General features: G+C 44.6%; 1 protein-coding gene across 1 annotated transcript in view; it reads right to left on the bottom strand.

Moving 5' to 3' along the window:
* Nucleotides 1-21,156, bottom strand: part of ANXA3 (annexin A3) — a 42,656-nt gene extending 21,500 nt beyond the window's left edge. The window contains exons 1-4 of the mRNA XM_034772135.1: nucleotides 21,036-21,156; nucleotides 18,695-18,732; nucleotides 6,018-6,105; nucleotides 54-148 (exon numbers count right to left, since the gene is read on the bottom strand). Coding sequence (XP_034628026.1) covers nucleotides 54-148; nucleotides 6,018-6,105; nucleotides 18,695-18,709 — 198 coding nt within the window. The 5' untranslated portion in view covers nucleotides 18,710-18,732; nucleotides 21,036-21,156. The remainder of the gene's footprint in view (nucleotides 1-53; nucleotides 149-6,017; nucleotides 6,106-18,694; nucleotides 18,733-21,035) is intronic.
* Nucleotides 21,157-22,622: the final 1,466 nt, after the last annotated feature.

The following is a 22,622-nucleotide window of genomic DNA, read 5'->3' as shown; positions in this document are numbered from 1 at the left end:
GAAAATGCTACAGGATAATATTTTTACTGTCAGCTATTCCCCCGAAGCTGTACCTTTCCTGAAGCTGCCCTGTACTCCTTCGCAATCAGCTGCCGCTGAGCATTTGATCTTTCAGTGAGGGTGTTGATCAGTGTTTTCTCATCCGTCCCTGAAAGAAAATCATTTTACTCAGGGTTGTTCAACTCCCAGTTTTACACAACCCAACAAAACTCCTAATGCATTGAAACTAAAACGAGTTATTCAAACTAGTTTTAATTCACTAGGAAATGAAGCATATTATTCACTTTTGTACTTCAGCAAGGAGGCATTTTAGTAACCAAGTTGTCCTTGCTGATTTGTCAATTTGTTCTGAAGCTATCTCCATCATGAACACTTGCTGAAAGCAAAATAGAAAATGAGAACGGCAAAAATACCTTCAAATGGAGATGAGACTTAGGCCTGGTCTACACTAGGCGTTTATGTCGAAGTTAGCGCCGTTACATCGAATTAACCCTGCACCCGTCCACACCGCGAAGGTATTTAGTTCGACATAGAGGTCTCTTTAATTCGACTTCTGTACTCCTCCCCGACGAGGGGAGTAGCGCTAAATTCGACATGGCCATGTCGAATTAGGCTAGGTGTGGATGGAAATCGACGTTAATAGCTCCGGGAGCTATCCCACAGTGCACCACTCTGTTGACGCTCTGGACAGCAGTACGAGCTCGGATGCTCTGACCAGCCACACAGGAAAAGCCCCGGGAAAATTTGAATTTGAATTCCTTTTCCTGTCTGGCCAGTTTGAATCTCATTTCCTGTCTGGACATCGTGGCGAGCTCAGCAGCACTGGCAACGATGCAGAGCTCTCCAGCACTGATGGCAGTGCAAGCTCAGAATAGAAAGAGGGCCCCAGCATGGACTGATCGGGAAGTCTTGGATCTCATCGCTGTGTGGGGCGATGAGTCCGTGCTTTCCGAGCTGCGATCCAAAAGACGGAATGCAAAGATCTATGAGAAGATCTCTAAAGACATGGCAGAGAGAGGATACAGCCGGGATGTAACGCAGTGCCGCGTGAAAATCAAGGAGCTGAGGCAAGGCTACCAGAAGACCAAAGAGGCAAACGGACGCTCCGGATCCCATCCCCAGACATCCCGTTTCTACGAGGCACTGCATTCCATCCTCGGTGCGGCCGCCACCACTACCCCACCACTGACTGTGGACTCTGAGGATGGGATAGTGTCCACGGCCGGATCCTCGGACATGTTAGCGGACGGGGAAGATGAGGAAGGAGATGAGGAGGACGAGGCAGTCGACAGCGCTCACAACGCTGATTTCCCCGACAGCCAGGATCTCTTCATCACCCTTACAGAGATCCCCTACCAACCCTCCCCAGCCGTTACCCCGGACACAGAATCTGGTGAAGGATCATCCAGTAAGTGTTGTAAACATCTAAACATTTATTTGTAACAGAACATGATTATTAACAATGTAAAAAATGGGTTTCTCATGATTACTTTGAATAACTTAACGGTTCAGTCATGGGCAGTGCAAGTATTTCAAAAAAATCTAGCAATGTCCGGTTTTGCATGATTGTCCTGCCCAAGCCGCTCTACTGTGTAGTCCCTGCTACTGCAGCTACAGTAAGATGCGGTCTATATGTCCGGGGATGGAGCAGAAATCCTCCTGGGACATCTCAAGGAAGCTCTCCTGCAGGTAATTTGAAATCCGCTGCATTAGGTTCTTGGGGAGAGCGGCCTTATTGGGTCCTCCGTAGTAGGACACGTTGCCGCGCCACGAGACTAGCAAGTACTCCGGAATCATTGCTTGGCACAGCATGGCGGCATACGGCCCTGGTCTTTGGAGGCTTTCCCGGAGCATTCTCTGTCTGTCGCTCTCAGAGATCCTCATGAGGGTGATGTCGCTCATGAAGACCTGCTTTGAATGAGGTAGGGGAATGTTATTAGTGTTGGCTGGTTTGCAGCCACGCGGTGGAGGCGGGAAAGGGTCAGCCGAAAGGGATCGTTCCCGGGGACAGCCGCGAGGGTGTGGGACAGGAGCAAACTTCCTGCTTGCCGGATTGCTGGCAGCAGGGACCGACATTGATTTCAATGTGAAATGAGGCCATTGCTAATATTAAAGTTTTAAGCTGCCACGAATCTACGGCTTACCATGTCTGCCTGCAACAGAAATTCCGTTGTCCTGACAGGGTTCTCAAAAGTGCTCTGCAAAACCACAGACAGTGAATGCGAAGGCCGAGAATTCGACCTTGTGCTGAGTGCGCATGTGATAGGTGCTGTGCATGGTCCTGTTCACAGAGAAAGACTATGTTCTTTGTTCACAACTACATTTATCTTTCTGAGGAATTCACTCCCTTTTTCCCATTCCCACAGCCCCATCTGCGACTGTCTCACAACCTAGCCTGTCATCACACTCCCAGAGGCTAGGGAGGATTAGGCATAAGAAGAAGAGGACACGGGAGGACATGTTCTCCGAGCTTATAGCCTGCTCCAGAGCACAGGCAGCACAGCAGACCCAGTGGCGGGAGAACTTGTCCCAAATGCACCAAGCCAACATGGATCGGGAGGAGAGGTGGCGTCAGGAAGACCAGCAGGCGACTCAAACCCTGCTTGGACTACTGAGGGAGCAAACGGACACGCTCCGGCGCCTTGTGGATGTTCTGCAGGAACGGAGGCAGGAGGACAGAGCCCCGCTGCAGTCCATCTCTAACCGCCCTCCCCCGCCACCAAGTCCCATACTCCCTTCACCCAAAGTGCACAGAAGGAGAGGCGGCAGAGTCCCTGCTAACTCTCACTGCACCCCTGCAGAGAGCTCGAGCAGCAGAAGGCTCTCAGTCCCCAAAGTTTGACAAGTTCTTTCCTTCCCGCCTGACACAAGCCCCCGTCCAAGTTTCACTTCCCAGTCCCCTGTGTAGTTGTTAATAAAAAATATGTTTCTGTTAACTACTGTTTCCATCATGTTCTTTTGGAGGAGGGGGGGAAAGGGGGTTGGTAATTGGACAGGACAGTCACCTTTGGCAGGGTACATAGTCGGGGGCAGGCACAGCAGCAGGGCACATACATAGTGCAGTGATGCAGTGACTACTTACCCTGGTTAGTCTGGGAGGTTCTTTTCATGTTATGTGGTGGGAGGTGGGTTGCTCTGTGACTTTGTGGCACGGGAGGGCAGTTAGAGATCTGAAGCGGCGGTCCTTAGGCAGGATCACAGAGCCACACAGCAGGGGATCTGTAAGCGTCCCCCCCCGCCACAAAGTCACATAGTACCCCCATACACACAGTCCCTATCAGGAGGGGTGACAGGCTCCGTTGAAAGAACCATCCCACCGCACCGGAGCCTGTCAGTCCTTCAGTTTAGAAGCTGCATTCGCGCGACTACACTACACCCGCTCCGCACCACAGTCTGCGTCCCAGTTTTAAAAAATTCCCGCGAAAACAGTATTACAGAAAACGGTGTGCTTTAACAAAGTAGAACTATTTTTATTTTGAAACGTGTGTTGGAAGTGGGGTGAAGGCTTCTCTGTACACAAAATTAGAAAGTCACAGGTTACCCTGCTCACTCAGGAACTTTGCTTTCAAAGCCTCCCGGATGCACAGCGCTTCCCGCTGGTCTCTTCTAATCGCCCGGCTGTCTGGCTGTGAGTAATCAGCAGCCAGGCTAATTTCCTCAACCTCCCACCCCGCCATAAAGGTCTCCCCCTTGCTCTCACAGAGATTGTGGAGCACACAGCAAGCTGCTATAACAATGGGGATATTGGTTTCGCTGAGATCACAGCGAGTCATCAAGCTTCTCCATCTCCCCTTGAGACGTCCAAAAGCACACTCCACCACCATTCTGCACTTGCTCAGCCGGTAGTTGAAGAGTTCTTTTTCAGTGTCCAGGGCACCTGTATAGGGCTTCATGAGCCAGGGCATTAGCGGGTAGGCTGGGTCCCCGAGGATGACTATAGGCATCTGCACATCCCCAACAGTTATTTTGTGGTCCGGGAAGTAAATACCTTGCTGCAGCCGTCTAAACAGACCAGAGTTCCTGAAAACACGAGCGTCATGAACCTTGCCCGGCCATCCCACGTAGATGTTGGTAAAACGTCCCCTGTGGTCCACCAGTGCTTGCAGCACCATGGAAAAGTAGCCCTTTCTGTTAATGTACTGGCTGGCCTGGTGGTCCGGTGCCAGGATAGGGATGTGAGTTCCATCTATGGCCCCACCGCAGTTTGGGAATCCCATCGCTGCGAAGCCATCTATGATCGCCTCCACGTTTCCCAGGGTCACTACCTTTGGCAGCAGTACATCAACGATTGCCTTGGCTACTTGCATCACAACAACCCCCACGGTAGATTTGCCCACCCCAAACTGGCTCGCGACTGACCGGTAGCTGTCAGGCGTTGCAAGCTTCCAGAGGGCTATGGCCACTCGCTTATGGACAGTCAGGGCTGGTCGCATCCGGGTGTCATTGCGCTTCAGGGCAGGGGACAGCAACTCACAAAGTTCAAGGAAAGTTCCCTTCCGCATGCGGAAGTTTCGCAGCCACTGTGATTCATCCCAGACCTGCAGCACTATGCGGTCCCACCACTCAGTGCTTGTTTCCCGTGCCCAGAATCGCCGTTCCACGGCATCAACATGACCCATTGCCACCGTGATGTCCTCGGCGCTGGGTCCCCTGCTTTCTGAGAGGTCTGTGCTACTCTCACACTTCAGGCCATCACCGCGTTGACGTAGCCTCCTCGCCTGACTTTTCTGCATCTGCCTCAGGGCAACCTGTATGATAAGCTGCGAGGCGTTGAGAGCGGCCACAACTGCAGCGATGGTTGCAGCGGGCTCCATGCTCACAGTGCTGTGGCGTCCGCGCTGTCAATGACTTGAAAAGTGCGCGAAATGATTTCCCGCCGGCGCTTTCAGGGAGGGAGGGAGGGCGGGAGTGAGTGATGGATGGATGACGACAGTTACCCAAAAGCACCCTCGACACATTTTTTTACCCAGAAGGCATTGGTGGCTCGACCCAGAATTCCAATGGGCAGCGGGGACTGCGGGAACTGTGGGATAGCTGCCCACAGTGCACCGCTTCCAATGTCGACGCTTTCCCCGTTAGTGTGGACTCACAAAGTCGAATTACTGTCCTTAGTGTGGACACACACGTTCGACTTTGCAATATCGATTCCAAATATTCGATTTAAGTAAAATCGAACTACTCTCGTAGTGTAGACAAGGCCTTAGGCAGATATTATCTTAGTGTCAGGGGTTTCAGGTGGTTGTAGTACCCCCCCCTTGTCAAAAGTGTGACCTTGCGCAATCATCATAGTTACTGATTGCATGGAGGCATTACACCTTGAATACTGTGTGCAGATCTGGCCACCCCATCTCAAAAAGGAGATGTATTAGAATTGGAAAAGGTACAGAGAAGGGCAGCAAAAATGATTAAGGGTATAGAACTTCTGTATGAAGAGAGAGATTAAAGAGACGGACATCTCGTCTGGAAAAAGACGACTAAGGGGATATGATAGACGTCTATAAAACCATGACTCTTGTGAAGAAAGTGAATAAGGAAATATTTAAGCTTCACCCAATGAAATTAATATTCAGTATGTTTAAAACAAACAGAAGGAAATATTTCAATCAACCTGTGGAACTCATTGCCAGGGGAGATTGTGAAGGCTAACAGTATAACAGGGTTCAAAAAAGAATTAGTTAAGTTCATGGAAGATAGGTCCATCAATGACTATTAGCCAAGATGGCCAGGGATGAAATCCCATGATCTGGGCATCCCTAGCCTCTGAATGCCAGAAACTGGGAGTAGATGACAGAGGATGTATCACTTGATGATCACCTGTTCTGTTTGTTCCCTCTCAAGCACCTGGCATTGGCCACTGTCAGAAGACAGGATACTGGGCTAGATAAACCATTGGTCTGACCCAGTATGGCCGTTTTTATGGCACACAGAATTCCAGCATTTTTGTGCTAAGCCCGACACAGAATACCATATCTGCTTTTCTGTAACAATATAGGAGTGAAACTTAGATGCATATTTACCAATTCCGCGGATTGCCTTCCGAACAGTTTCAGCGTCCTTGGAAGCATTAAATCCTGTGTAATCTCGAATGGTTCCTCTGCTTCCAACCTAGAGATCAAAACAACATTTTGAGATCGAACAGCAACAAAAATCCCCAAAGAGTTTTAGGTTCAAAGTTTGACAAACTGTTTCCATCTGCTTCATATTTTCACCATGGCAACAATAAACTAGTGTTTAAAATTTAATTGAGCTCAGGGCTGGGAGTGTAGACTTCCCACATTTTAATCACAGCTCTGATATCAACTCTCACTGGCCTTATGCAACCTTGCCTCAGTTTCCCCATCCATAAAATGGGGAGATTGCTCCATAGGTCCCTAGTGCAAAAAGCATAACGCAAGCTGCAGCAGCTCAAAGAGTCCAAATGCTGTAGCTGGGGACTGTAACCTCTCATATCCTCTGGGGACATGATAATACATATTCATCAGTGGGTTACAGATGCACAATGATTAAGCCATGTTGACATTTGTTTTTTCAAACTTATTTCTGTAGCAAAACATTCATTTTCGGCAGATTCACCAGGAAGGTTGGTGCCAATATATCCCCTGTTCACAGGCTTTTTGAAGTATTCAGTCTCGATTAGTGATGGGGAGATTTGTCGTCCCCCCCCCCCCCCCCCCCCCTTTTTTTTTTTTTTTAATTAGAGAGTTTCATGCCAGGATAACCCTTTTTGTATTAAATTGAAGGAAAATTCTAGCTCTGGCATGGACACACAGGGGAAATGGCAAATGAACAGGCTTGAAATTCTAAATATTGAAACAACTTTCAGTGGGGCCTCTGGGTATGACTGGAATATAAATGTCAAACAAAAATAATCAGATTACAGCAATGCAAGTTACCTTAATCTCAATCATAATGGCACTGCTTTCCCCGTAAACACCAATGTGCCGGAGGGAAGATGATCATTTTTAAAGCAAGCAAAATTAGGTCTGGGTGGTAATAGGGAAAAGTAATTGGATATGCATAGTGTTGCTGAATACAATTTATGGTTAAATAGATCTAATTCACAATGCACATCAGCTACATTTTTTTTTTTAATAATTCAGGCTTTTGATCAAAGAGCTTCTACATTGTTAGAGAAAGGTACAAACACTGCTTTATATAAACAATATAATCCTCTTTCCCCACTACACCCAAGTTGGGCAGGATATTATCATCAAAATGTATCTGAAGTAAAAGGGTTATTGACTCATTGGTGCATGGTGCATTAGGGTAGTGGGTTAGTGGTTCACATAAAATGACCTAAGTTCAACTGCTTGGGGATAAAAGGGAAAGCGAGTTTGATACTTTCATCTTAGCTGGGATAGCCAAAATTTCTCAAAGTGGAACCTGATTTTGGATGTGTCAATTTCATGTCAATTTTTTGACGGGGACCAACCTGAACTACCCTAGGCTTGATCTTCAGAAGTGATGAGCAACCACAAATCCAGCTGAACTCCGGGAGCTGCATGTAGTTCATCTAATGAGATTCAGGCCCTTGGTGTAGCAAACTGGGCACCCCAAAAATGGCAACACTGCAATCAGTGGCAACATTCAAAGATTTGTTTGCACGTATACACATCACCAACGTATCATACCACAGTATGGGTAGCAGTCACTCCTCAAGAGAAGTCCAGGATGGAAACAGAAGGGGTTGCACAGGTCAAGACCCAAGTAAATCCACAGATGATGGAAAAAACTTTACACCTCCTCCCCTTCTCATACTCTAGCTAGTTCCACTCAGTGCCTTAGCACAAACCTTTATATTAAATAATTCAGTTAACAGTCTGGTTTAAGCCTCAACTCTGACCTGCTTTAAAGTTACTGAAACCTGGTACAAAGGACTATGCATGTTAATGATCTTATTAAAGTTAAGAGCCACTGGCCACAGAAAGATTAAAACCACATCATTGCACAGACACAGGACACTGCTGCTGCAAAAGAAGCTCACAGTTATAGTTATTTCCAAGGCTACACAGACAGTGTCACAGCTCTGGGAAACTGCACCTGTGTCCCCCCCCCCAACACACACCATGGTCCAGCAAGGGCACCTGCTTGAGGCTCCTGGCTCATCAGCCCTCACCTGTCTTGGGCAGACACCTGTGTCTCTTCCTCCTGATCAGGGTTTTTAGAGGCAAGGAATTGTGCAGCCTGCACCATGTTCTCTAACACGTCAGACTGCCTACACAGACCTGCATCTGCACTTTACAGCCACTGAGGACAATGCAAACAGCCTAATTGCCCACAGTTACAAGTTACCACACAGCCCTTTCTCCACAGATTTATTCTTGAGGTGAAAGCATTACAGAGAACACATTAAAACAAGCACTCTGGTAGATGATCAGTCCTTCAAACTGAAGGAAATTCATAACTGCCTTAGCTCTGAACAAGCACACTTATGCATAAGTTAACCTTTCCTTTATACACTTGGGGTCTTTGATCTTCAGAGACCCTATATCAGACAGACGGATTCTCTCCTCAAGGAGAGAATCAGAAGGTGGGACTTTGCATTCATCTCCCCTCAGTATTTCTTAGGAAACTCACAACTTTGTCCCGAGAGTTCCTTCTTGTCTGGCACATTGTTTGAAATAGTCTTCTGAAACTTAACACTTTCCAGCGTTTACACTGGGCACATCTCCCTCCTAGAGTTTACACATTCTCACAATACATTAACTTTGCTTTTAAAATCCAGCGGACTCCAAAGCTATTTAAACTTAATTCAATAAGATCTCGCAAAGATATGGCAAGAAATTGCCACGTCTGTCACAGACCTCTCATGTCAATTCCAAGGAGGTAAATGCAAAGTGCTACACTGTTGATTTTAGGTAACATTAGAAACAAGCCAAAATGTATTTGCTAACTGGATGTTACAAACTCAATGAAAAATTTTATTTTCAAGCTTTCAGGTGGGCATTGCAAACAATGACAAGTAAAAATCCCACAAGATGCTGCTCCGTGAAGTTTTCACTCTTTTTACAGTGTATGTTACATACAGAGACAGTTTTACTTACCTTCAAATCTCTTCTCTCCCTAGATTGACACCGATCTGATTTTTCCCCTCTCTCACATTGTAATACAGGCTCCATTGAGTTGTATGACAGTTTGATTTTAATTTCCTGAATTGTTTAACATTGTTTTCATAGACACTTGATTTTGTTTTTACTAACAATGGAGCATAACGATCACCCTGTATTAGGAAACTTTGCAAGCTGAACACTTTTGAAATTTGCTCCCCCCCCCCCCCCCCAAAGTAACACATTTTGGGTGGGGTTATGATTAATCAAGTGCTGCTACACTTAAGAGGATTGCTATACATAATTACAGAATTAAAGACAAGTGTTAACATTAGTTTAGATACAGATCTGAAGGTGAAACTTCCTCAGGTTTAAACGTTCTATCAGTAAGCTTCCCCATATAGGCTGTTGGGCAAGTCCTGGAGTATTGTTTAATACCAGGATATGCTGCAACATTATTGCGCAACTGCCTTCATCATGGACTCCTTCTCCGCACCTTGTTCCCACAAAAGTTAATAGCACTTCTTGGTGAACACATGTCAAACAAGCAAGTTATTCCCCAACTACTAACGTACATCTTGTAAATTATTGCCTGCTGACAAAAATACTGTCCACTGTGGCTACCTTAATGAAACACACAAACAGGAAAGATGTACTTTGAAACAACAGCAGTGGTAAGATTTTGTAATTCTAAATATTCAGTCTCAAACGGACACAGAATGCCAGCTTCCTTGCACTGCTCCAACAGTGTTCCTCAACCCTGTCCCTGAGCCAGGTTGGAGACCAAGCTCAGTCTCCATGCCCACTCTATCGTAGGGGGTCTCTGCTGAGATTGTCAAGCATTGTGCATTTCCACTGGTAACTAGCCTGAGATTAGGCACATATTAACTAAAATACTGTCTGACAGGGGACTTTGGTAACAGTCCATGAAACACTTCTTTGGATTTAAGTCTTAAAGAACTTAAAGTTTTCTCAAGTGCTTGTAGCTAGACAACTCATCCTTCTTAGATGGAAGAGCAGACTGCCTCCAGGGATATAGGCTTGGCACTGCCACTTGGCTGACCTGACTGCTAAAGACCGGGTAACGTTTTGGAGCAGAGGCACCTTAGACAAAAAGTGAAAAGCTTTTGGTCTAACTTTGTTTAAAAAAAAAAAAATTCTTTGATTAACTCCTAGCAGACAGAAACTAAGATGTTGTTCTCCTCTTCCCTCTGATTCCCCTTTTGTTCAGTCTTATCCCTGCCCCATTCTAGCTTTATTGGGGGAGGGTAAGGGTGTGTGCAGCAGAGGGGGATTCAATAAAATTGAAATCCAAATATTAACTAGCAGTCAGTTTAAAAATAGAAAAATATTGCTAAGAAGTGACAGATTCAGCAGAGTTCAACTGAATGGAGATAAAAGTAAGCATCCTAAACCCATTGTACACAGAAGGCGCAAAGGGCCAAATTCTCTCCCATGTAAGCACACCACAGTCAATGAATTTGGCCCAACATGTATCCATGTTGATACACTAAGCAGGGAAACAGACATTGGTCAGCCATCTCCATTTCTGCCAGCATAGGTTTATAATTTAAAGAAAGCGTGGCCTTGTATATGAAGACACTGGACTGGGATTCAGAAGGTCTGTTTTTAATTTCCATCTGCCACAAACTTCCTGTGATGACTTGGCCAAGTCACTTCGCTCCTCTGTGCTTCAACTCCCTACATCTATAAAAATGACAATACCAACACGGTCTCTCCCCCACTTTTTGGTGCTCTCACAATTGGCATGGAAGCTGGCAACTTTCCTCACCAACCAGAGGTATTATCAGTCACACCCAGATTAGTCTTCAGCTTTTACCTCCAGGCTTCATTTGTTGTCCAAACAATCAAACTGACAAAATAAAAAACAACTTCCAGCGGGGGTTCTACCCAGCCACAACTCTCAAGGCTTCCTACCTGGAGTTTTTCCTCCAGGGTCTATTGCAGGAGACTGTCCCTTCCTGTAGTGAACTCCAGCTCCACACACACTTTATAGGCAAGACTTATCCCCTTCCCAGCTGTATCTGATTAGTCAACATACTTGACCTGGCTATTTAGATTGTAAGCGCTCTATGGCTGGGACTTTGTACAGAGCCTAGCAGAACGGGCCCCTGATCTCAGCTGCAGTCTGTAGACACTGTTGTAATGCAACGAATAAAATGAACTAGAAAAGCTAATGGCCATCTGCTGAAAGATCACTGGATCAAGGATATTTCAGTTCCTCCCACTGAAGGGTTACTGTAAGGCAGTGCTAGTGAATAATCTTGGGAAGAAACTGGACAAGAATTGAAAAATGCACAGATCAGCTATACAAGACAGGAAATCCATAACCAGAATCCCATTTAATTTTCTTGCCCTGCTTGTATTTAAGTTATTTAAATGGGGAAACAGGGATATATCCTTGTGGGTGTGGAGGGAAAAAAAAAAGCAAACAGGCTATGACCTCAGTCTTTCAGGAATGTTGACTTAGTTACATCATTTAAAAAATGTGCATTGTCCCGATTCTGAACTCCTATCTGTTCCATTGTTCTGGACATGTTTGGGCTCAAAGCATTGACAGAAACAGTAAGTATACATGGCTAGCACATTCCTGAGATTGTTCCCACCAACACTGCATTGCCAGTGTAGCAGTGCTCGGTTAGCAGAGACTGTCTTTGGGATATTTTTAGTACACATCCACTTTATTCAGATAACTATGCTTTCTCAAGACAAGCAGAGGGTTGAATGCAGGCAGAAACTAAATCAAGGGACGTAACCAAAAGGGTGTGATCTTGCATCCCATACCCAGGCAAAACTTCTTTTGGCTTCAGTGGGACTTTTCCTTTGCATTCAGACTGCAGTGCTGAGCCAAGTTTCTCTTCCTCATCCCTTTCTCTCCCTCAATAAAGGAAAGAAAGCCATCTGCCTACCAGCAGATTAAGCACCCCAAAAAAACCAATCAGATTTTGGCTAGGAATACCTATGAATGATAGAGAACACCAGGGGGCAAGATTTTAAAAAGCATTTAAGTGAGTTAGGAGCAGAAGTCCCACTGCAGGTGAATGGGACTTCTGCGCCTAACTCATTTAGGGTACGTCTTCAGAGCAATCAGAGGTGTGATTTCAGCACGTGTAGACATACCTCAGCTAGCTTAAATCTCTTGCTAGTTCGGGTTCCAACAGAAATGAAGCCATAACAGTGCCAGCTGCTGCTCAAATACAAGCCTGCCAGAGACGTGACTAGCTCATGCTATTGGTAGCCTCTGACTGCAGTGTGGACATACCTTTAAGCGCTTTAATATCTCCTCTACAGAGTCAATGATACTCATGGGGGGAAAAAACCCAATTAAAACCAATTCAAAAAAAGTTGCTGCATTACATTAAAAGGCAAGGGTTGTAGGATCTCCTAAAAATTAGTGAAATCCTAGAAAATAAACTGTGGTAATGTTTACCAGTATACTATGATGTACCAGAAACTTAGACTAGAGAGAAAACTGTGATAAAATAAATGAAGTCCATTTTGTGATTCAATACCCCATTTTTTTAAAATTGTTTGCTCGCTTACTTGGTAATGTGTCTCCCAGTTGTGTGTGTGAATTAGCAAAAGTCTACTCTCCAGAGTGCCGGTGCATAGGTGGATTGCTGCACCCACATGGAGTCACTGACTTCCGTGGGGCTCTGGGTGGGTGCAATGGTACCCACGTGATATCAATTGCAGGGAGAGCACCTAATCATGCAGAATAGATGTCCAGACTAGAGGAGGCATAGAGTGCAGTGCTTCTAACAGTGAGATAAGTTCGGGTTGAATTGGTCATTGAATTTCAAAAGTTCGAATTATTTTTGCTACCAAAATTACTTTAGTTTTGCATCTTTCACTAGTTTATCCAGGCAAAAAAAAATTCCAGACAAATATTCTTGTTTATTTCTAAAGTTTAATCACATAAAAGCTACTGCTGTAGACTATAAATGTGTCAGTCCAGCCTGCTACAGGAATAAACCTTTAAAAAAAAACAAAAACAAACTAAGTCATCTCACTTTCAGCATTTTGAGAGCAGGTGGGAAAGTTGCTATACAACCAGCTCCTATCTTTACAGCCTTGGTAGTTATTTGGTCAATTTGCATGGCTGGCTAAGAAATCCAGAGCTGGAAAACTGTCCATAATTGTCCTTTATTGGGATCCTTGCATCTTCACCTAACACACTGAACACCGAGACTCAGGTGTGGTCTACACTGGTCTACCTATATTGTGACAAATCCACACCCCATGAGCGACAAAGTTATACCGACCTAACTGCCTGTGTGGAGCACGCTATGTTGACAGGCAAGCTTCTCCCATTGACAGTTACAGTACTGCCTCTCGGGGAGGTGGATTAACTATGCTGATGGGAGAACTCTCCCCTGTTGGCGTAGGAGTGCCTTCATTTAAGTGCTCCAGCTGTGCCAATACAGTGTTTTAAGTATAGACCTTCCCTCAGAGACAGGACACTGGACTCCAGGCTGACCCAGTATGGCAATTCCTGTGTTCAAGTTTCATAAGCGTCTGATGTTATACCAATCTCAATTTATTTTAAAATAAAGATAAAGAGAAAGATGGTTGAAAAATTGTAGCCAAGTATGGAATCTACAATCTGTTCTTTCCAGCAACAGAGAGTGTGTGTGTGTGTGTGTGTGTGTGGGGGGGCATATGGTAATCCAGAAGGTTAACCAGACTCACTAGCCACCTGGGATTACAAGGCAGGAGTGTGAATGGGACAGATGAAGCCACACCTTGTAAAGTAACTATTTTACAAGTAACTGACTCTGCCTCAAGTAGCATTTCCTCACAGTTGAAGATTTGCCAAAGTTCTGATGCAGCAAAACGGAGAATTCGTGGGGTATTGCAAAACTGTCAGGGTAAAACAAAATTTGTTTCAGAACTATGAATTAGCACCACAGGCTAACGGATGTCAACTGAAGAGATCCGAGAGTACTTCACATTAGACATGTTGCCTCTTATCAGGAAAAATACTAGGCTCAAAGTAGGACAGTAACATTAGCGAATGATTCTAGAACCTTTCCTTCTCCAGCCAGAAACCCCCCTCTTCCGCCTCTCCCCCTCATTTTTTAATGAATGCATGAAATAGGCCAAATCTCAAATGTTCATACTTGAGATGAAATTACTTGAGGCCTCATGCTTTCTTTGCACAGTAAATACTCTACCATGCCCTAAATCAAACATTAATCCTTTACATCTTCGAACCTTCCACTCCACAACCTTTTCACTTATTTTATATGCACTACAGTGGAGTCGCATCCTAGGCACATTTAACTTATGCAATTTTAACTATACTCGCTTGGCAAAACAAAAAAAAAAGGAGAAAACAATTTAAATACTGTACCTGTAGTGCAGGCGATTCCACCCGCCATTCCACTCAAGGAGTGTTTGACTATATGCTATTTTCACCTTATGCGCTGACTTCAGAACCTAACCCCTGCATAAGATGCGACTCCCCTGTATTCCCTTCATTCAAAGGTTATACTTGTTATTTAGAAGGTCTCCATCCTAGTCAAGAAGGACACTTGAAATGCAAACCAGCAACGTGGTGACTTATAGCTGTGACAAAACACGTTCATGTTGCAAGAACCTGCTGTTGAAAGAAAGCAACAGCAACTCTGCACTCTGTGCAAGGTGGGGGCTCAGAGGCCAGCTAGTAACAAGTCCCAGAGAAGGGCAGTTCCTGATTCAAGCCGAGAAGGCCTGCTGAGCAGAGCTGAGAAAGGAGAACAGACCTGGCTGCAGCAGTGTTAAGAACTGGTGAGAGACAAGAGAGATGGAATAGAAAATAGCTGAAGGTCACCAGGTTTAGGGAGTTAAGCAAGGAGGAGCTCTGAACCCAACCTGACCTAAAAAGACTTCTAGGGCTAGGGACGTCTAAGGCATCTAGCAGTCTATCCTTGAGATCTCACAGCTGTTTATTATTCCAGCTGGGATAATAAATCACAACAGTTAGCAGCCCTTTTCCAAAATATGCTTTCACTCCACTTTCCAGTTAACAGGATGAAGTCCCATGAGCTTCATTCAACCCATTTCAAACTGTGGGGAAAGCAGTCAGAGGTCCTGGAAGAACCAACATCCCGGAAGATTTTGTTTTTAAATGCCTCCCCCACACCACATAACCCCTGTGGATAAATGGTCAGAGGTGAAGTCCAGGGCAAGCACCACCAGTAAGGGGTGCTGTCTCCAAGATCAAAACCACTCTCTCAGAAACCTCCACTGCTGAATTGCAACAGACTGGAGTGGCTCAAACTCATTCCCTTCCATGCATTCCAGGCTGCATTCTGAATCACTGCACACCTGTGACTAGTTTATTAGGTCTGGCAATCTCACCCTTCTGGGAGCTCTTTCTTCCTCAAAAAGAAATTTGAATATTTAATGGTGCCAGACTAATTTCCCTAGAGCCTGATGGCCTCTATTTATCCACAGAACAGGTGCAGCATGCACAGCAGTAATATGAGCTTCCCCGCCCATGCACTGCTAACTTGCCTCAACCCGGTCTTGGTGAGACCACCTCTGTAGGCATGGAAATGAATCTATTCTCTCGCCTATTCAACCTAAAGCCTGCTTTTGCCAGCTGTAGTCCCTCAGCGTCCCTTATCCCACCAATCCTTTCCTGGCAATGCCATCTCCTCTTGTTCTAGGACACATGAAGTTGCATAGGTACTCAAGAAATCATTCATCAATGCAATGCTTTGACACTACCTTACTACAGAGGTAAATACAATGGTCATATAAAACTTCTCATACTCAAAAGTATAAAAAGAACCTATTGTTTGTAGGATAAATGATCAGAAATGCAGCTGGGTGCAATACTTCATATGCTACAGGGAGCATTGATCCATATGCTGGGTTATGGGACGAACAAATGATCAGCCTGAAAACAGAAGGACAGAGAATGGGGATTTGGCTTAGTTTCATGAGAGAAAGGACTATGGGGGGAGGGAGAAAAAGGGTCATAGACAAGAAAGAGGATCTCAAGACAGACATGAAGTCAGTTAGGTGCAGAGGGATGGGAAGGCTGCATCAGATGACGAGGGTAAGACAAAAGGATCTACTGGCGGCTATGGAGAGACATGGAGATGGAAGTCAATTTTTACTCCACAAACTAAATACCATTTTAACAAATCGTTGGCCTCCATTGAGTGCTAATGAGGCTTCCACATGTGATGTGATTACCTAGGTTGGAACTGGACTGCCACTCCTTTGCACAGGCCAAACAACTACATTTCATCACTAGCAATAAGACAGACTTAAAGTTTGGATCTGGACTTTCCCAAAGCTCAAGCTGTTTGAATCTGGATTTTGGTTTGGACCATCTCTCTAGTCTAGTTATGCAATAGTGAGCTAGCAGTGAATGGTTATGAGATATTAAGTCCTCTACAGGGCTGAAGTATCTCAAAGACAGGCAATGCTACCTCGTGACCCCTGTAGGCAGGTTCATCATATTACATGAAGCTTTAGGAAGAGAGTTTGCTTGGAATAGCCAAAATTCATATTTTTATGAAGAGCCTACAAAGACAAAAGTGGTATAATTTCAGAGGAGGAATTTTCCGAGTTGATTCATACCCAGAGACTGAAGAGCTCCAGAAAAATATCCTGCTCTTTTGAAGCTGGAAGCATTTTGTATAACTACCCCTAATAAATAACATCTTAAAAAGATAGAATGTCTGGGTTTAACAACTTTTATCATACAACCCTTTTAAGCCATAATTTAACACTCCTTGTTAGTTTCCTGTTTAGAGAATTTTACTTCATTTACACTGCAGTGTGTAATTACTTCTTTCAAATGGTCATTGCATAGAGTGGCATCAACCCGGTTTACTTCCATTTCTATTTAGTTCTGAATAAGTGGTTAAGAACTTCTCATCCTCATTGCAGACATATTTAGAAATACTTTCCCTTAACTCAAAGTTTCTCCCCCAATTTTCTGGCTGAAACCATTTTCCTCGCTTTGAAATCCACATCTAACATGCTTTTCTTTTCTGTTTTGCTTTTCATGCCATTGTTTGGAGCCTTCTTCTGGGTCAATATTTACTGAAGGAGGAGGACTAGGATGTAGGAGTTGATTGTTCTCTTCCCAGGACATCTTGGTCAACAGAAACACACCTCCAGCTAGAGTCACAGATTCCAAGGCCAGAAGGGACCGTTGTGATAATCTAGTCTGATCTCCTACATAACACAGGCCACAGAACTGCCTTAGGAATTATTTGAGAGCAGATCTTTTAGGAAAAACATCAAATTGTGATTTCATCACTGACAATTTTTAAGAATCTACCACATCCTATGGTAACCACTGGAACAATTTAATTACCCTCACTGTTAATTTATGCCTTATTTCCAGTCTGAATTGGTCTTGCCTCAAGTTCCAGCCATTGGACTAGTATTGCAATTATAAAATATGCTCTAACACTGGCATGCAAGAGACAGCGAATCCATTTATGTTTGAAAGCTTATTTTACAGCAATCTTTCAGCACAGTTGTGTCATTTATGTACATCTGGAGTAGGGAAACCTGCAGGAACCAGAGTTCAGGTCTTTACAGTGAAGAGGACTGTATAAGAATCTATATAAAACAGAACTCTAATCTCCAAACAGGGTTCACTTGCATTAGGTCAGTAAGATGAATCTACCCACTGGGACATTGTTTTAATGTTTCTAAGTGGGACAAAATAAAATGTTCTGTCTCAATTCCATCTGCCATTAATTCAATGGCATAGCACTTCTCCCTCCCAGATCAAGTCGCCCTGTGGGAGTAGTTGCTCTGATGCTCAAGCCAGTAAAAATGCCTGAACACAACAGCTTTCACATGTCACTGAATCCAGGTGGTCCAGGCAAGAACTCAGGGCCCTTCAGAAAGTGTGCAGATGAAGAAGGTTACGTGCATCTTTTAAAACTGAAGCAGGGCTGTTCCAGGATAGAATAGCAACCCAGTTGGTTCCTGTCAAGGCTAATCAGAAAGTTTCAAGTACCTGGACTGGGGTAGATAGAGCTAAATATTGTATGAGGCGAAAGTGTATAGTGTATGAAGTTTATAGAAATGGAGATACCTTTCCATTGTTCTTCTATTCAAAGCACACTAGAAAGTAAGACTTGCTTAAGTTCACACAATGGAAGACTTGAACAGAACCTCAGAAATCCTAATTCCCAATAGTCTGCGCCAAACAATTCCCAGGCAGACTTCCTTTCCCAAACTTCCTCAGCATTTATTTTACACATCCATAAAAGCACAGAGGGAGTTCTTTCACCTCACAGCTATTTCTCAAGGGTGCTGGGTGTCAGATCTGGAAACAAATCAAAAAGGTGAAGTGTGCATCTAGGCCAGGATTTTCAAAAATAGGGGTCCTAAAGTAGGATCCTAAATCCATATTTAGGTGCCTATAAAAACTGGCCTGTTTTTCAAAAGCAACAAATATCCAGAAACTCTAACTGGCGATCATTAGAAGTGAGAAACATCTGTGTTTGAAAAAATTTGATCTTGTTTCTTTTCCACAGTGATACCCTGTGGTATCACTTTTATACCCTTTTGTGGAAGGTTTGCCTCACTTTTAGAGGAAATAAAAATCACAGGACTTTCCAGAAGTTATCTTTAAGAATTTTTTTTTTTAAACTCACCCAAACGGATGCCATGATTTGATTGTTTCACTGAAAACCTGAAAAACAATCAGATATTAAATAGAATAAGACATTGTGCTAATTTATATTTACTGATCATAAAAAACAAAGTTATCAACCATCCAATGTTTAAACACAACATGGCAGAATTTTTTTTAAAGCACCTTTTACTGAGAGCGAAGGTAAAAGTTTATAAGGATTAAGATAAATAAGCTAAAGTCTCTCAGGAAACTATAAAGCTGTTAGTTTTGGATCATACTTTATATGCTGTCAGAGCACAAATACAATATAGAGTTTTGGAGTCTGAAGACAGAACCTTACATGGATTTTTCCATTTGGCAGACACACTATTTAAACATACTCGCTCAGCTCAATGTTTTGTTTAAAAGAAATCCTCCCGCCTTTCCTGATATTATAAAAACAAAAATCTGGAAAAGTGTCTTAACAGTTGGCAGACTCTCCTCTCCCTCCCCGCACCCTTATCAGATCTGGTTTGTGCACTTGTCCACCATCTTCTACCCTGACTGGGATAGCCAGGTTTATTAACTCTGATTTCACCTCCTCCTGCAAACTGAGTTTTCTTTGCTGAATTAGATTCAAAGTGGCTTAACTGAATCCTGGCGGTCTGAATCAAAACAATCTGTAACCTCCATTGGCAGGAACATTTTATGACAGGACGTGGACTATCTTTTGAAATGAGTTACACATCTTGGGTCCTTAACCCTTACAGCTTTACCTTTCTGAACAACCCCATTGATTTCAATGGCACTTCTTACAGGAGAATTACTCATGAGTAAAGATTCCAGGACTCAGTCCTCAGTTAACTGGTTCCTCACTCTAATAGGAATTTTGAATTTGTTCATTGGTTTGTTTATATTGCTTCAGATACACATGACTAATGCTGAAACATATCCGTTTCTTTCACCACACTTATTTCATCCTACAGTAAAATTCCATTCACACACAGGAGAGCATAACCTTTTCATCTTTTCTTTGGGCATTTCTAAGTTCCTCCAAGATTCTGCATCACCCCAAGAAGAAATTTGAGATTTTTAGGACTTAATTTCGTAGTTTAACGATATGAAGTTGAAGTTTCTTATAAATAAATCTGGTCTATATTTACTTAAGACTGCATATTTTTATTTTGTATTTTTATCAAAGCCAGTGGATTTTAGCCTTGTCCATCTACTGGCTGGAATCCTGGGACCCTTTTGGTCATAAGAACGGCCATACTGGGTCAGACCAAAGGTCCATCTAGCCCAGTATCCTGTCTGCCGACAGTGGCCAATGCCAGGTGCCCCAGAGGGAATGAACAGAACAGGTAATCATCAAGTGATCCATCCCCTGTCATACAGTCGTCTACTTAGCTGACCTACTATCAAGCATCAGAAAACCAAATGACAAATGCGATCAGTTAAATTCAGTGAATCCCACATGAAGGATCACCTCCACTATGCAAAATCCTGTTTTTAAGCAGTTTCTTTAAAAGAGCACTGTCAGGCAGCTTGTTTCCTCAATGTAGGTTTTATTTTAAAAACTGGATTTAAAAAAAATAAGATCCACTGTTACTACAAATGCATTCAGGAAGTATTTCTCTTTCAGTGTTTGCAAGTCCCACACACCAAGGCTGCGCAAGCTAGCCCTGAAAATGAAACTGAATAGTCCAGCGGTTCCAAAGCTGCTTGTGGGCTTGGGGCCTAAATTTACAGAACACTTGGTGGTAATCTATGACCAATTGGTTGATCACAAAACACTAGCTGTTCCTCCTTGTTTCCAGCTCCCTGGTCATATTAAAAAAGCTAAAATACATATTAAAACACTCCCTTAACATTGTTCCATGTACACAATTGCTGAGCTGCCATTCCCTTGCCAATGAGAAGGTATGTGGCCCAGAAGGGAAGAGGCTAACAGATCTGAGACGCCCTGAAGACTATCCAAGAGAGGGTTAAGGACACGTAGTACACAAACACCTACACCTGGTGAATAAGGTTTAATTTAGGCCAGCAGTGGGGTCAAATCTCGGGCTCTGTAAAGGCAGGGGGGTGGCTTGGCTTTCCCCCAAACACTTCCAAAGTTCAGGAGGGGCTCATCGGCTGCCCCCCGGCACAGATTTCACTCTCACCCGCTGGCGCAGGCGGACTGGGACGGGACAGGGGCGGAGACCCAGAAACTCCCCCCACGCAGCAGGAACCGAGCAGCGGCTACGGGGCCTGGGGCAGCTCTGCAGGGAAAGTGGAATCGCTCCCCCCATCCCCAATCTTCGGCAGCGCCTGACACAGCGGGGAAGGCGAGCGGCCCCTGGGGCAGCCCGAGGCGGGCTCAGCCCCCCGGAGATACGTACCTGGAAGTCCCCGCAAACCACCCGCGGCGAGAGCAGCTGCAAACAGCGCCCGGAGCAGGAGAGAGAGGAGCGGACACCGCCCTGACCCGCCCCCAGCGTAGGCTCCACCTGCCCAGCCAGGGTAGGTGGAAAACCCTCCCCACTGCTCCACCCCATCCCAGCAGTTCCCGTTCCTGTCTCTTGCCCTTGCCCCCAGGGCTGCTTCTTTCCAGCCACCTCCATTCTTAGGGCACCTGCTCTCTCCTTCTTGCAGTCCCTGGGCAAGGGGATGAAGCTGAACTTAAATATATTTTTAACGTTTCTAACAAAAATTGAACACAGATGTGTTTAACTGAGTCATTTTCACCCCCCTGCCCTTTAGATGGCCTAAAGTCATGGCAGATTTTCTCTCTCTTCTGCATTTGTGAATAGAATAGCCGTGAAAACCCCACAGCTGCACTGGCAACAAATTGACTGAAATGTTGGGGTTTGGTTGCTCTGTGGAGGTTCGTGGTGTGATCACTCACAAATACAGTGCAGTGTGGAAGGGTGGCTGCAACAGTTGGCAGCGATTGGGCTAAGAAGTCTTTTGTCACCCTGGCCAGTCACAGCCCACTAGGTCATGCAAGCACCATTTGCAGATTAGAAGGCAGGGTGTGTGGGTGATGTGTGGCAGAATATTCTGCAGCTATAAAGCTTTGGTTTGGGGAGTGGCATGTCCCAGCTATTTCAGAAAGGTGCAGTAGTGGCAGGAGCATGTCACCTGGGGTGTCTTGAGAAGAATTTTGTCATTTATATGTCCTCAAATCTTTTGCTTAATCAAATTCAGAGGCAATCCCACCATTTGGGATTGGATTCTCTCCTGCAGCTCATAAAATTGTATTTTTAAAGCCATGACTATATAGCTTATCAACTTAATTTGTTTTGGGGGGCTTTCTAAAATTGTAAACTTACACTGAATATTTCAAAAACGTGTGTGCCTTTGAATTAAAAAAGGGAAATAAGGGACTGTGAATAAAAGGAACCAACTTTAGCATCCTCCAGTTGGGAGCCCAAAGGAAAATATTCTGGACAGTCACCCGTGAGGGTTAGTGAGGGCTGGGCTGGGCTGGGACAGAGACAAGGCCCCTAGTGTGAAATCAAATGCCAGCAAGACTTTATTTATCCATGGGGTATGCGGGTCCTTCAAGGAACCAGATCAGGCAGCCAATGTTAGCTGTATGGAGAGTCCCCCTTGCTGTGGGAAAGGGGTCAGCTGCCTCTGCAGCACTTTGCCCCCTTGTGTTGGACCCAACAGAGGGCCCAGGATTAGTAAACTGTGGCCAGGGTGAGGATGAGCTAATGTGAAAAGAGGACATACACTACCCGAATGGGACATACACACTTCCCACTAGCCCCAGACTTGTGGACATGCATATTAGGACAGCATTTTCTCTTATATAGCTCCCTTTGTGCTAGGAAAACCACTTTACCCACAGTGGGCTTCTAGACAACAATGGCTAAGGAAAGACCTGACAACACAGCTACATTGTCAGGGAGCCATGGGAGGGCAGGAGTTCCTGGTGCTGGCCTTGTGACACACTATGAATAACCCATACTCCTAGTCTC

This window comes from Trachemys scripta, chromosome 5, assembly GCF_013100865.1.
Source record: "Trachemys scripta elegans isolate TJP31775 chromosome 5, CAS_Tse_1.0, whole genome shotgun sequence".
NCBI classification, from domain to species: Eukaryota; Metazoa; Chordata; order Testudines; family Emydidae; genus Trachemys; species Trachemys scripta.
Note: the sequence above shows the minus strand (reverse complement) of the source record. Positions and strands in the feature narration are given on the sequence as shown.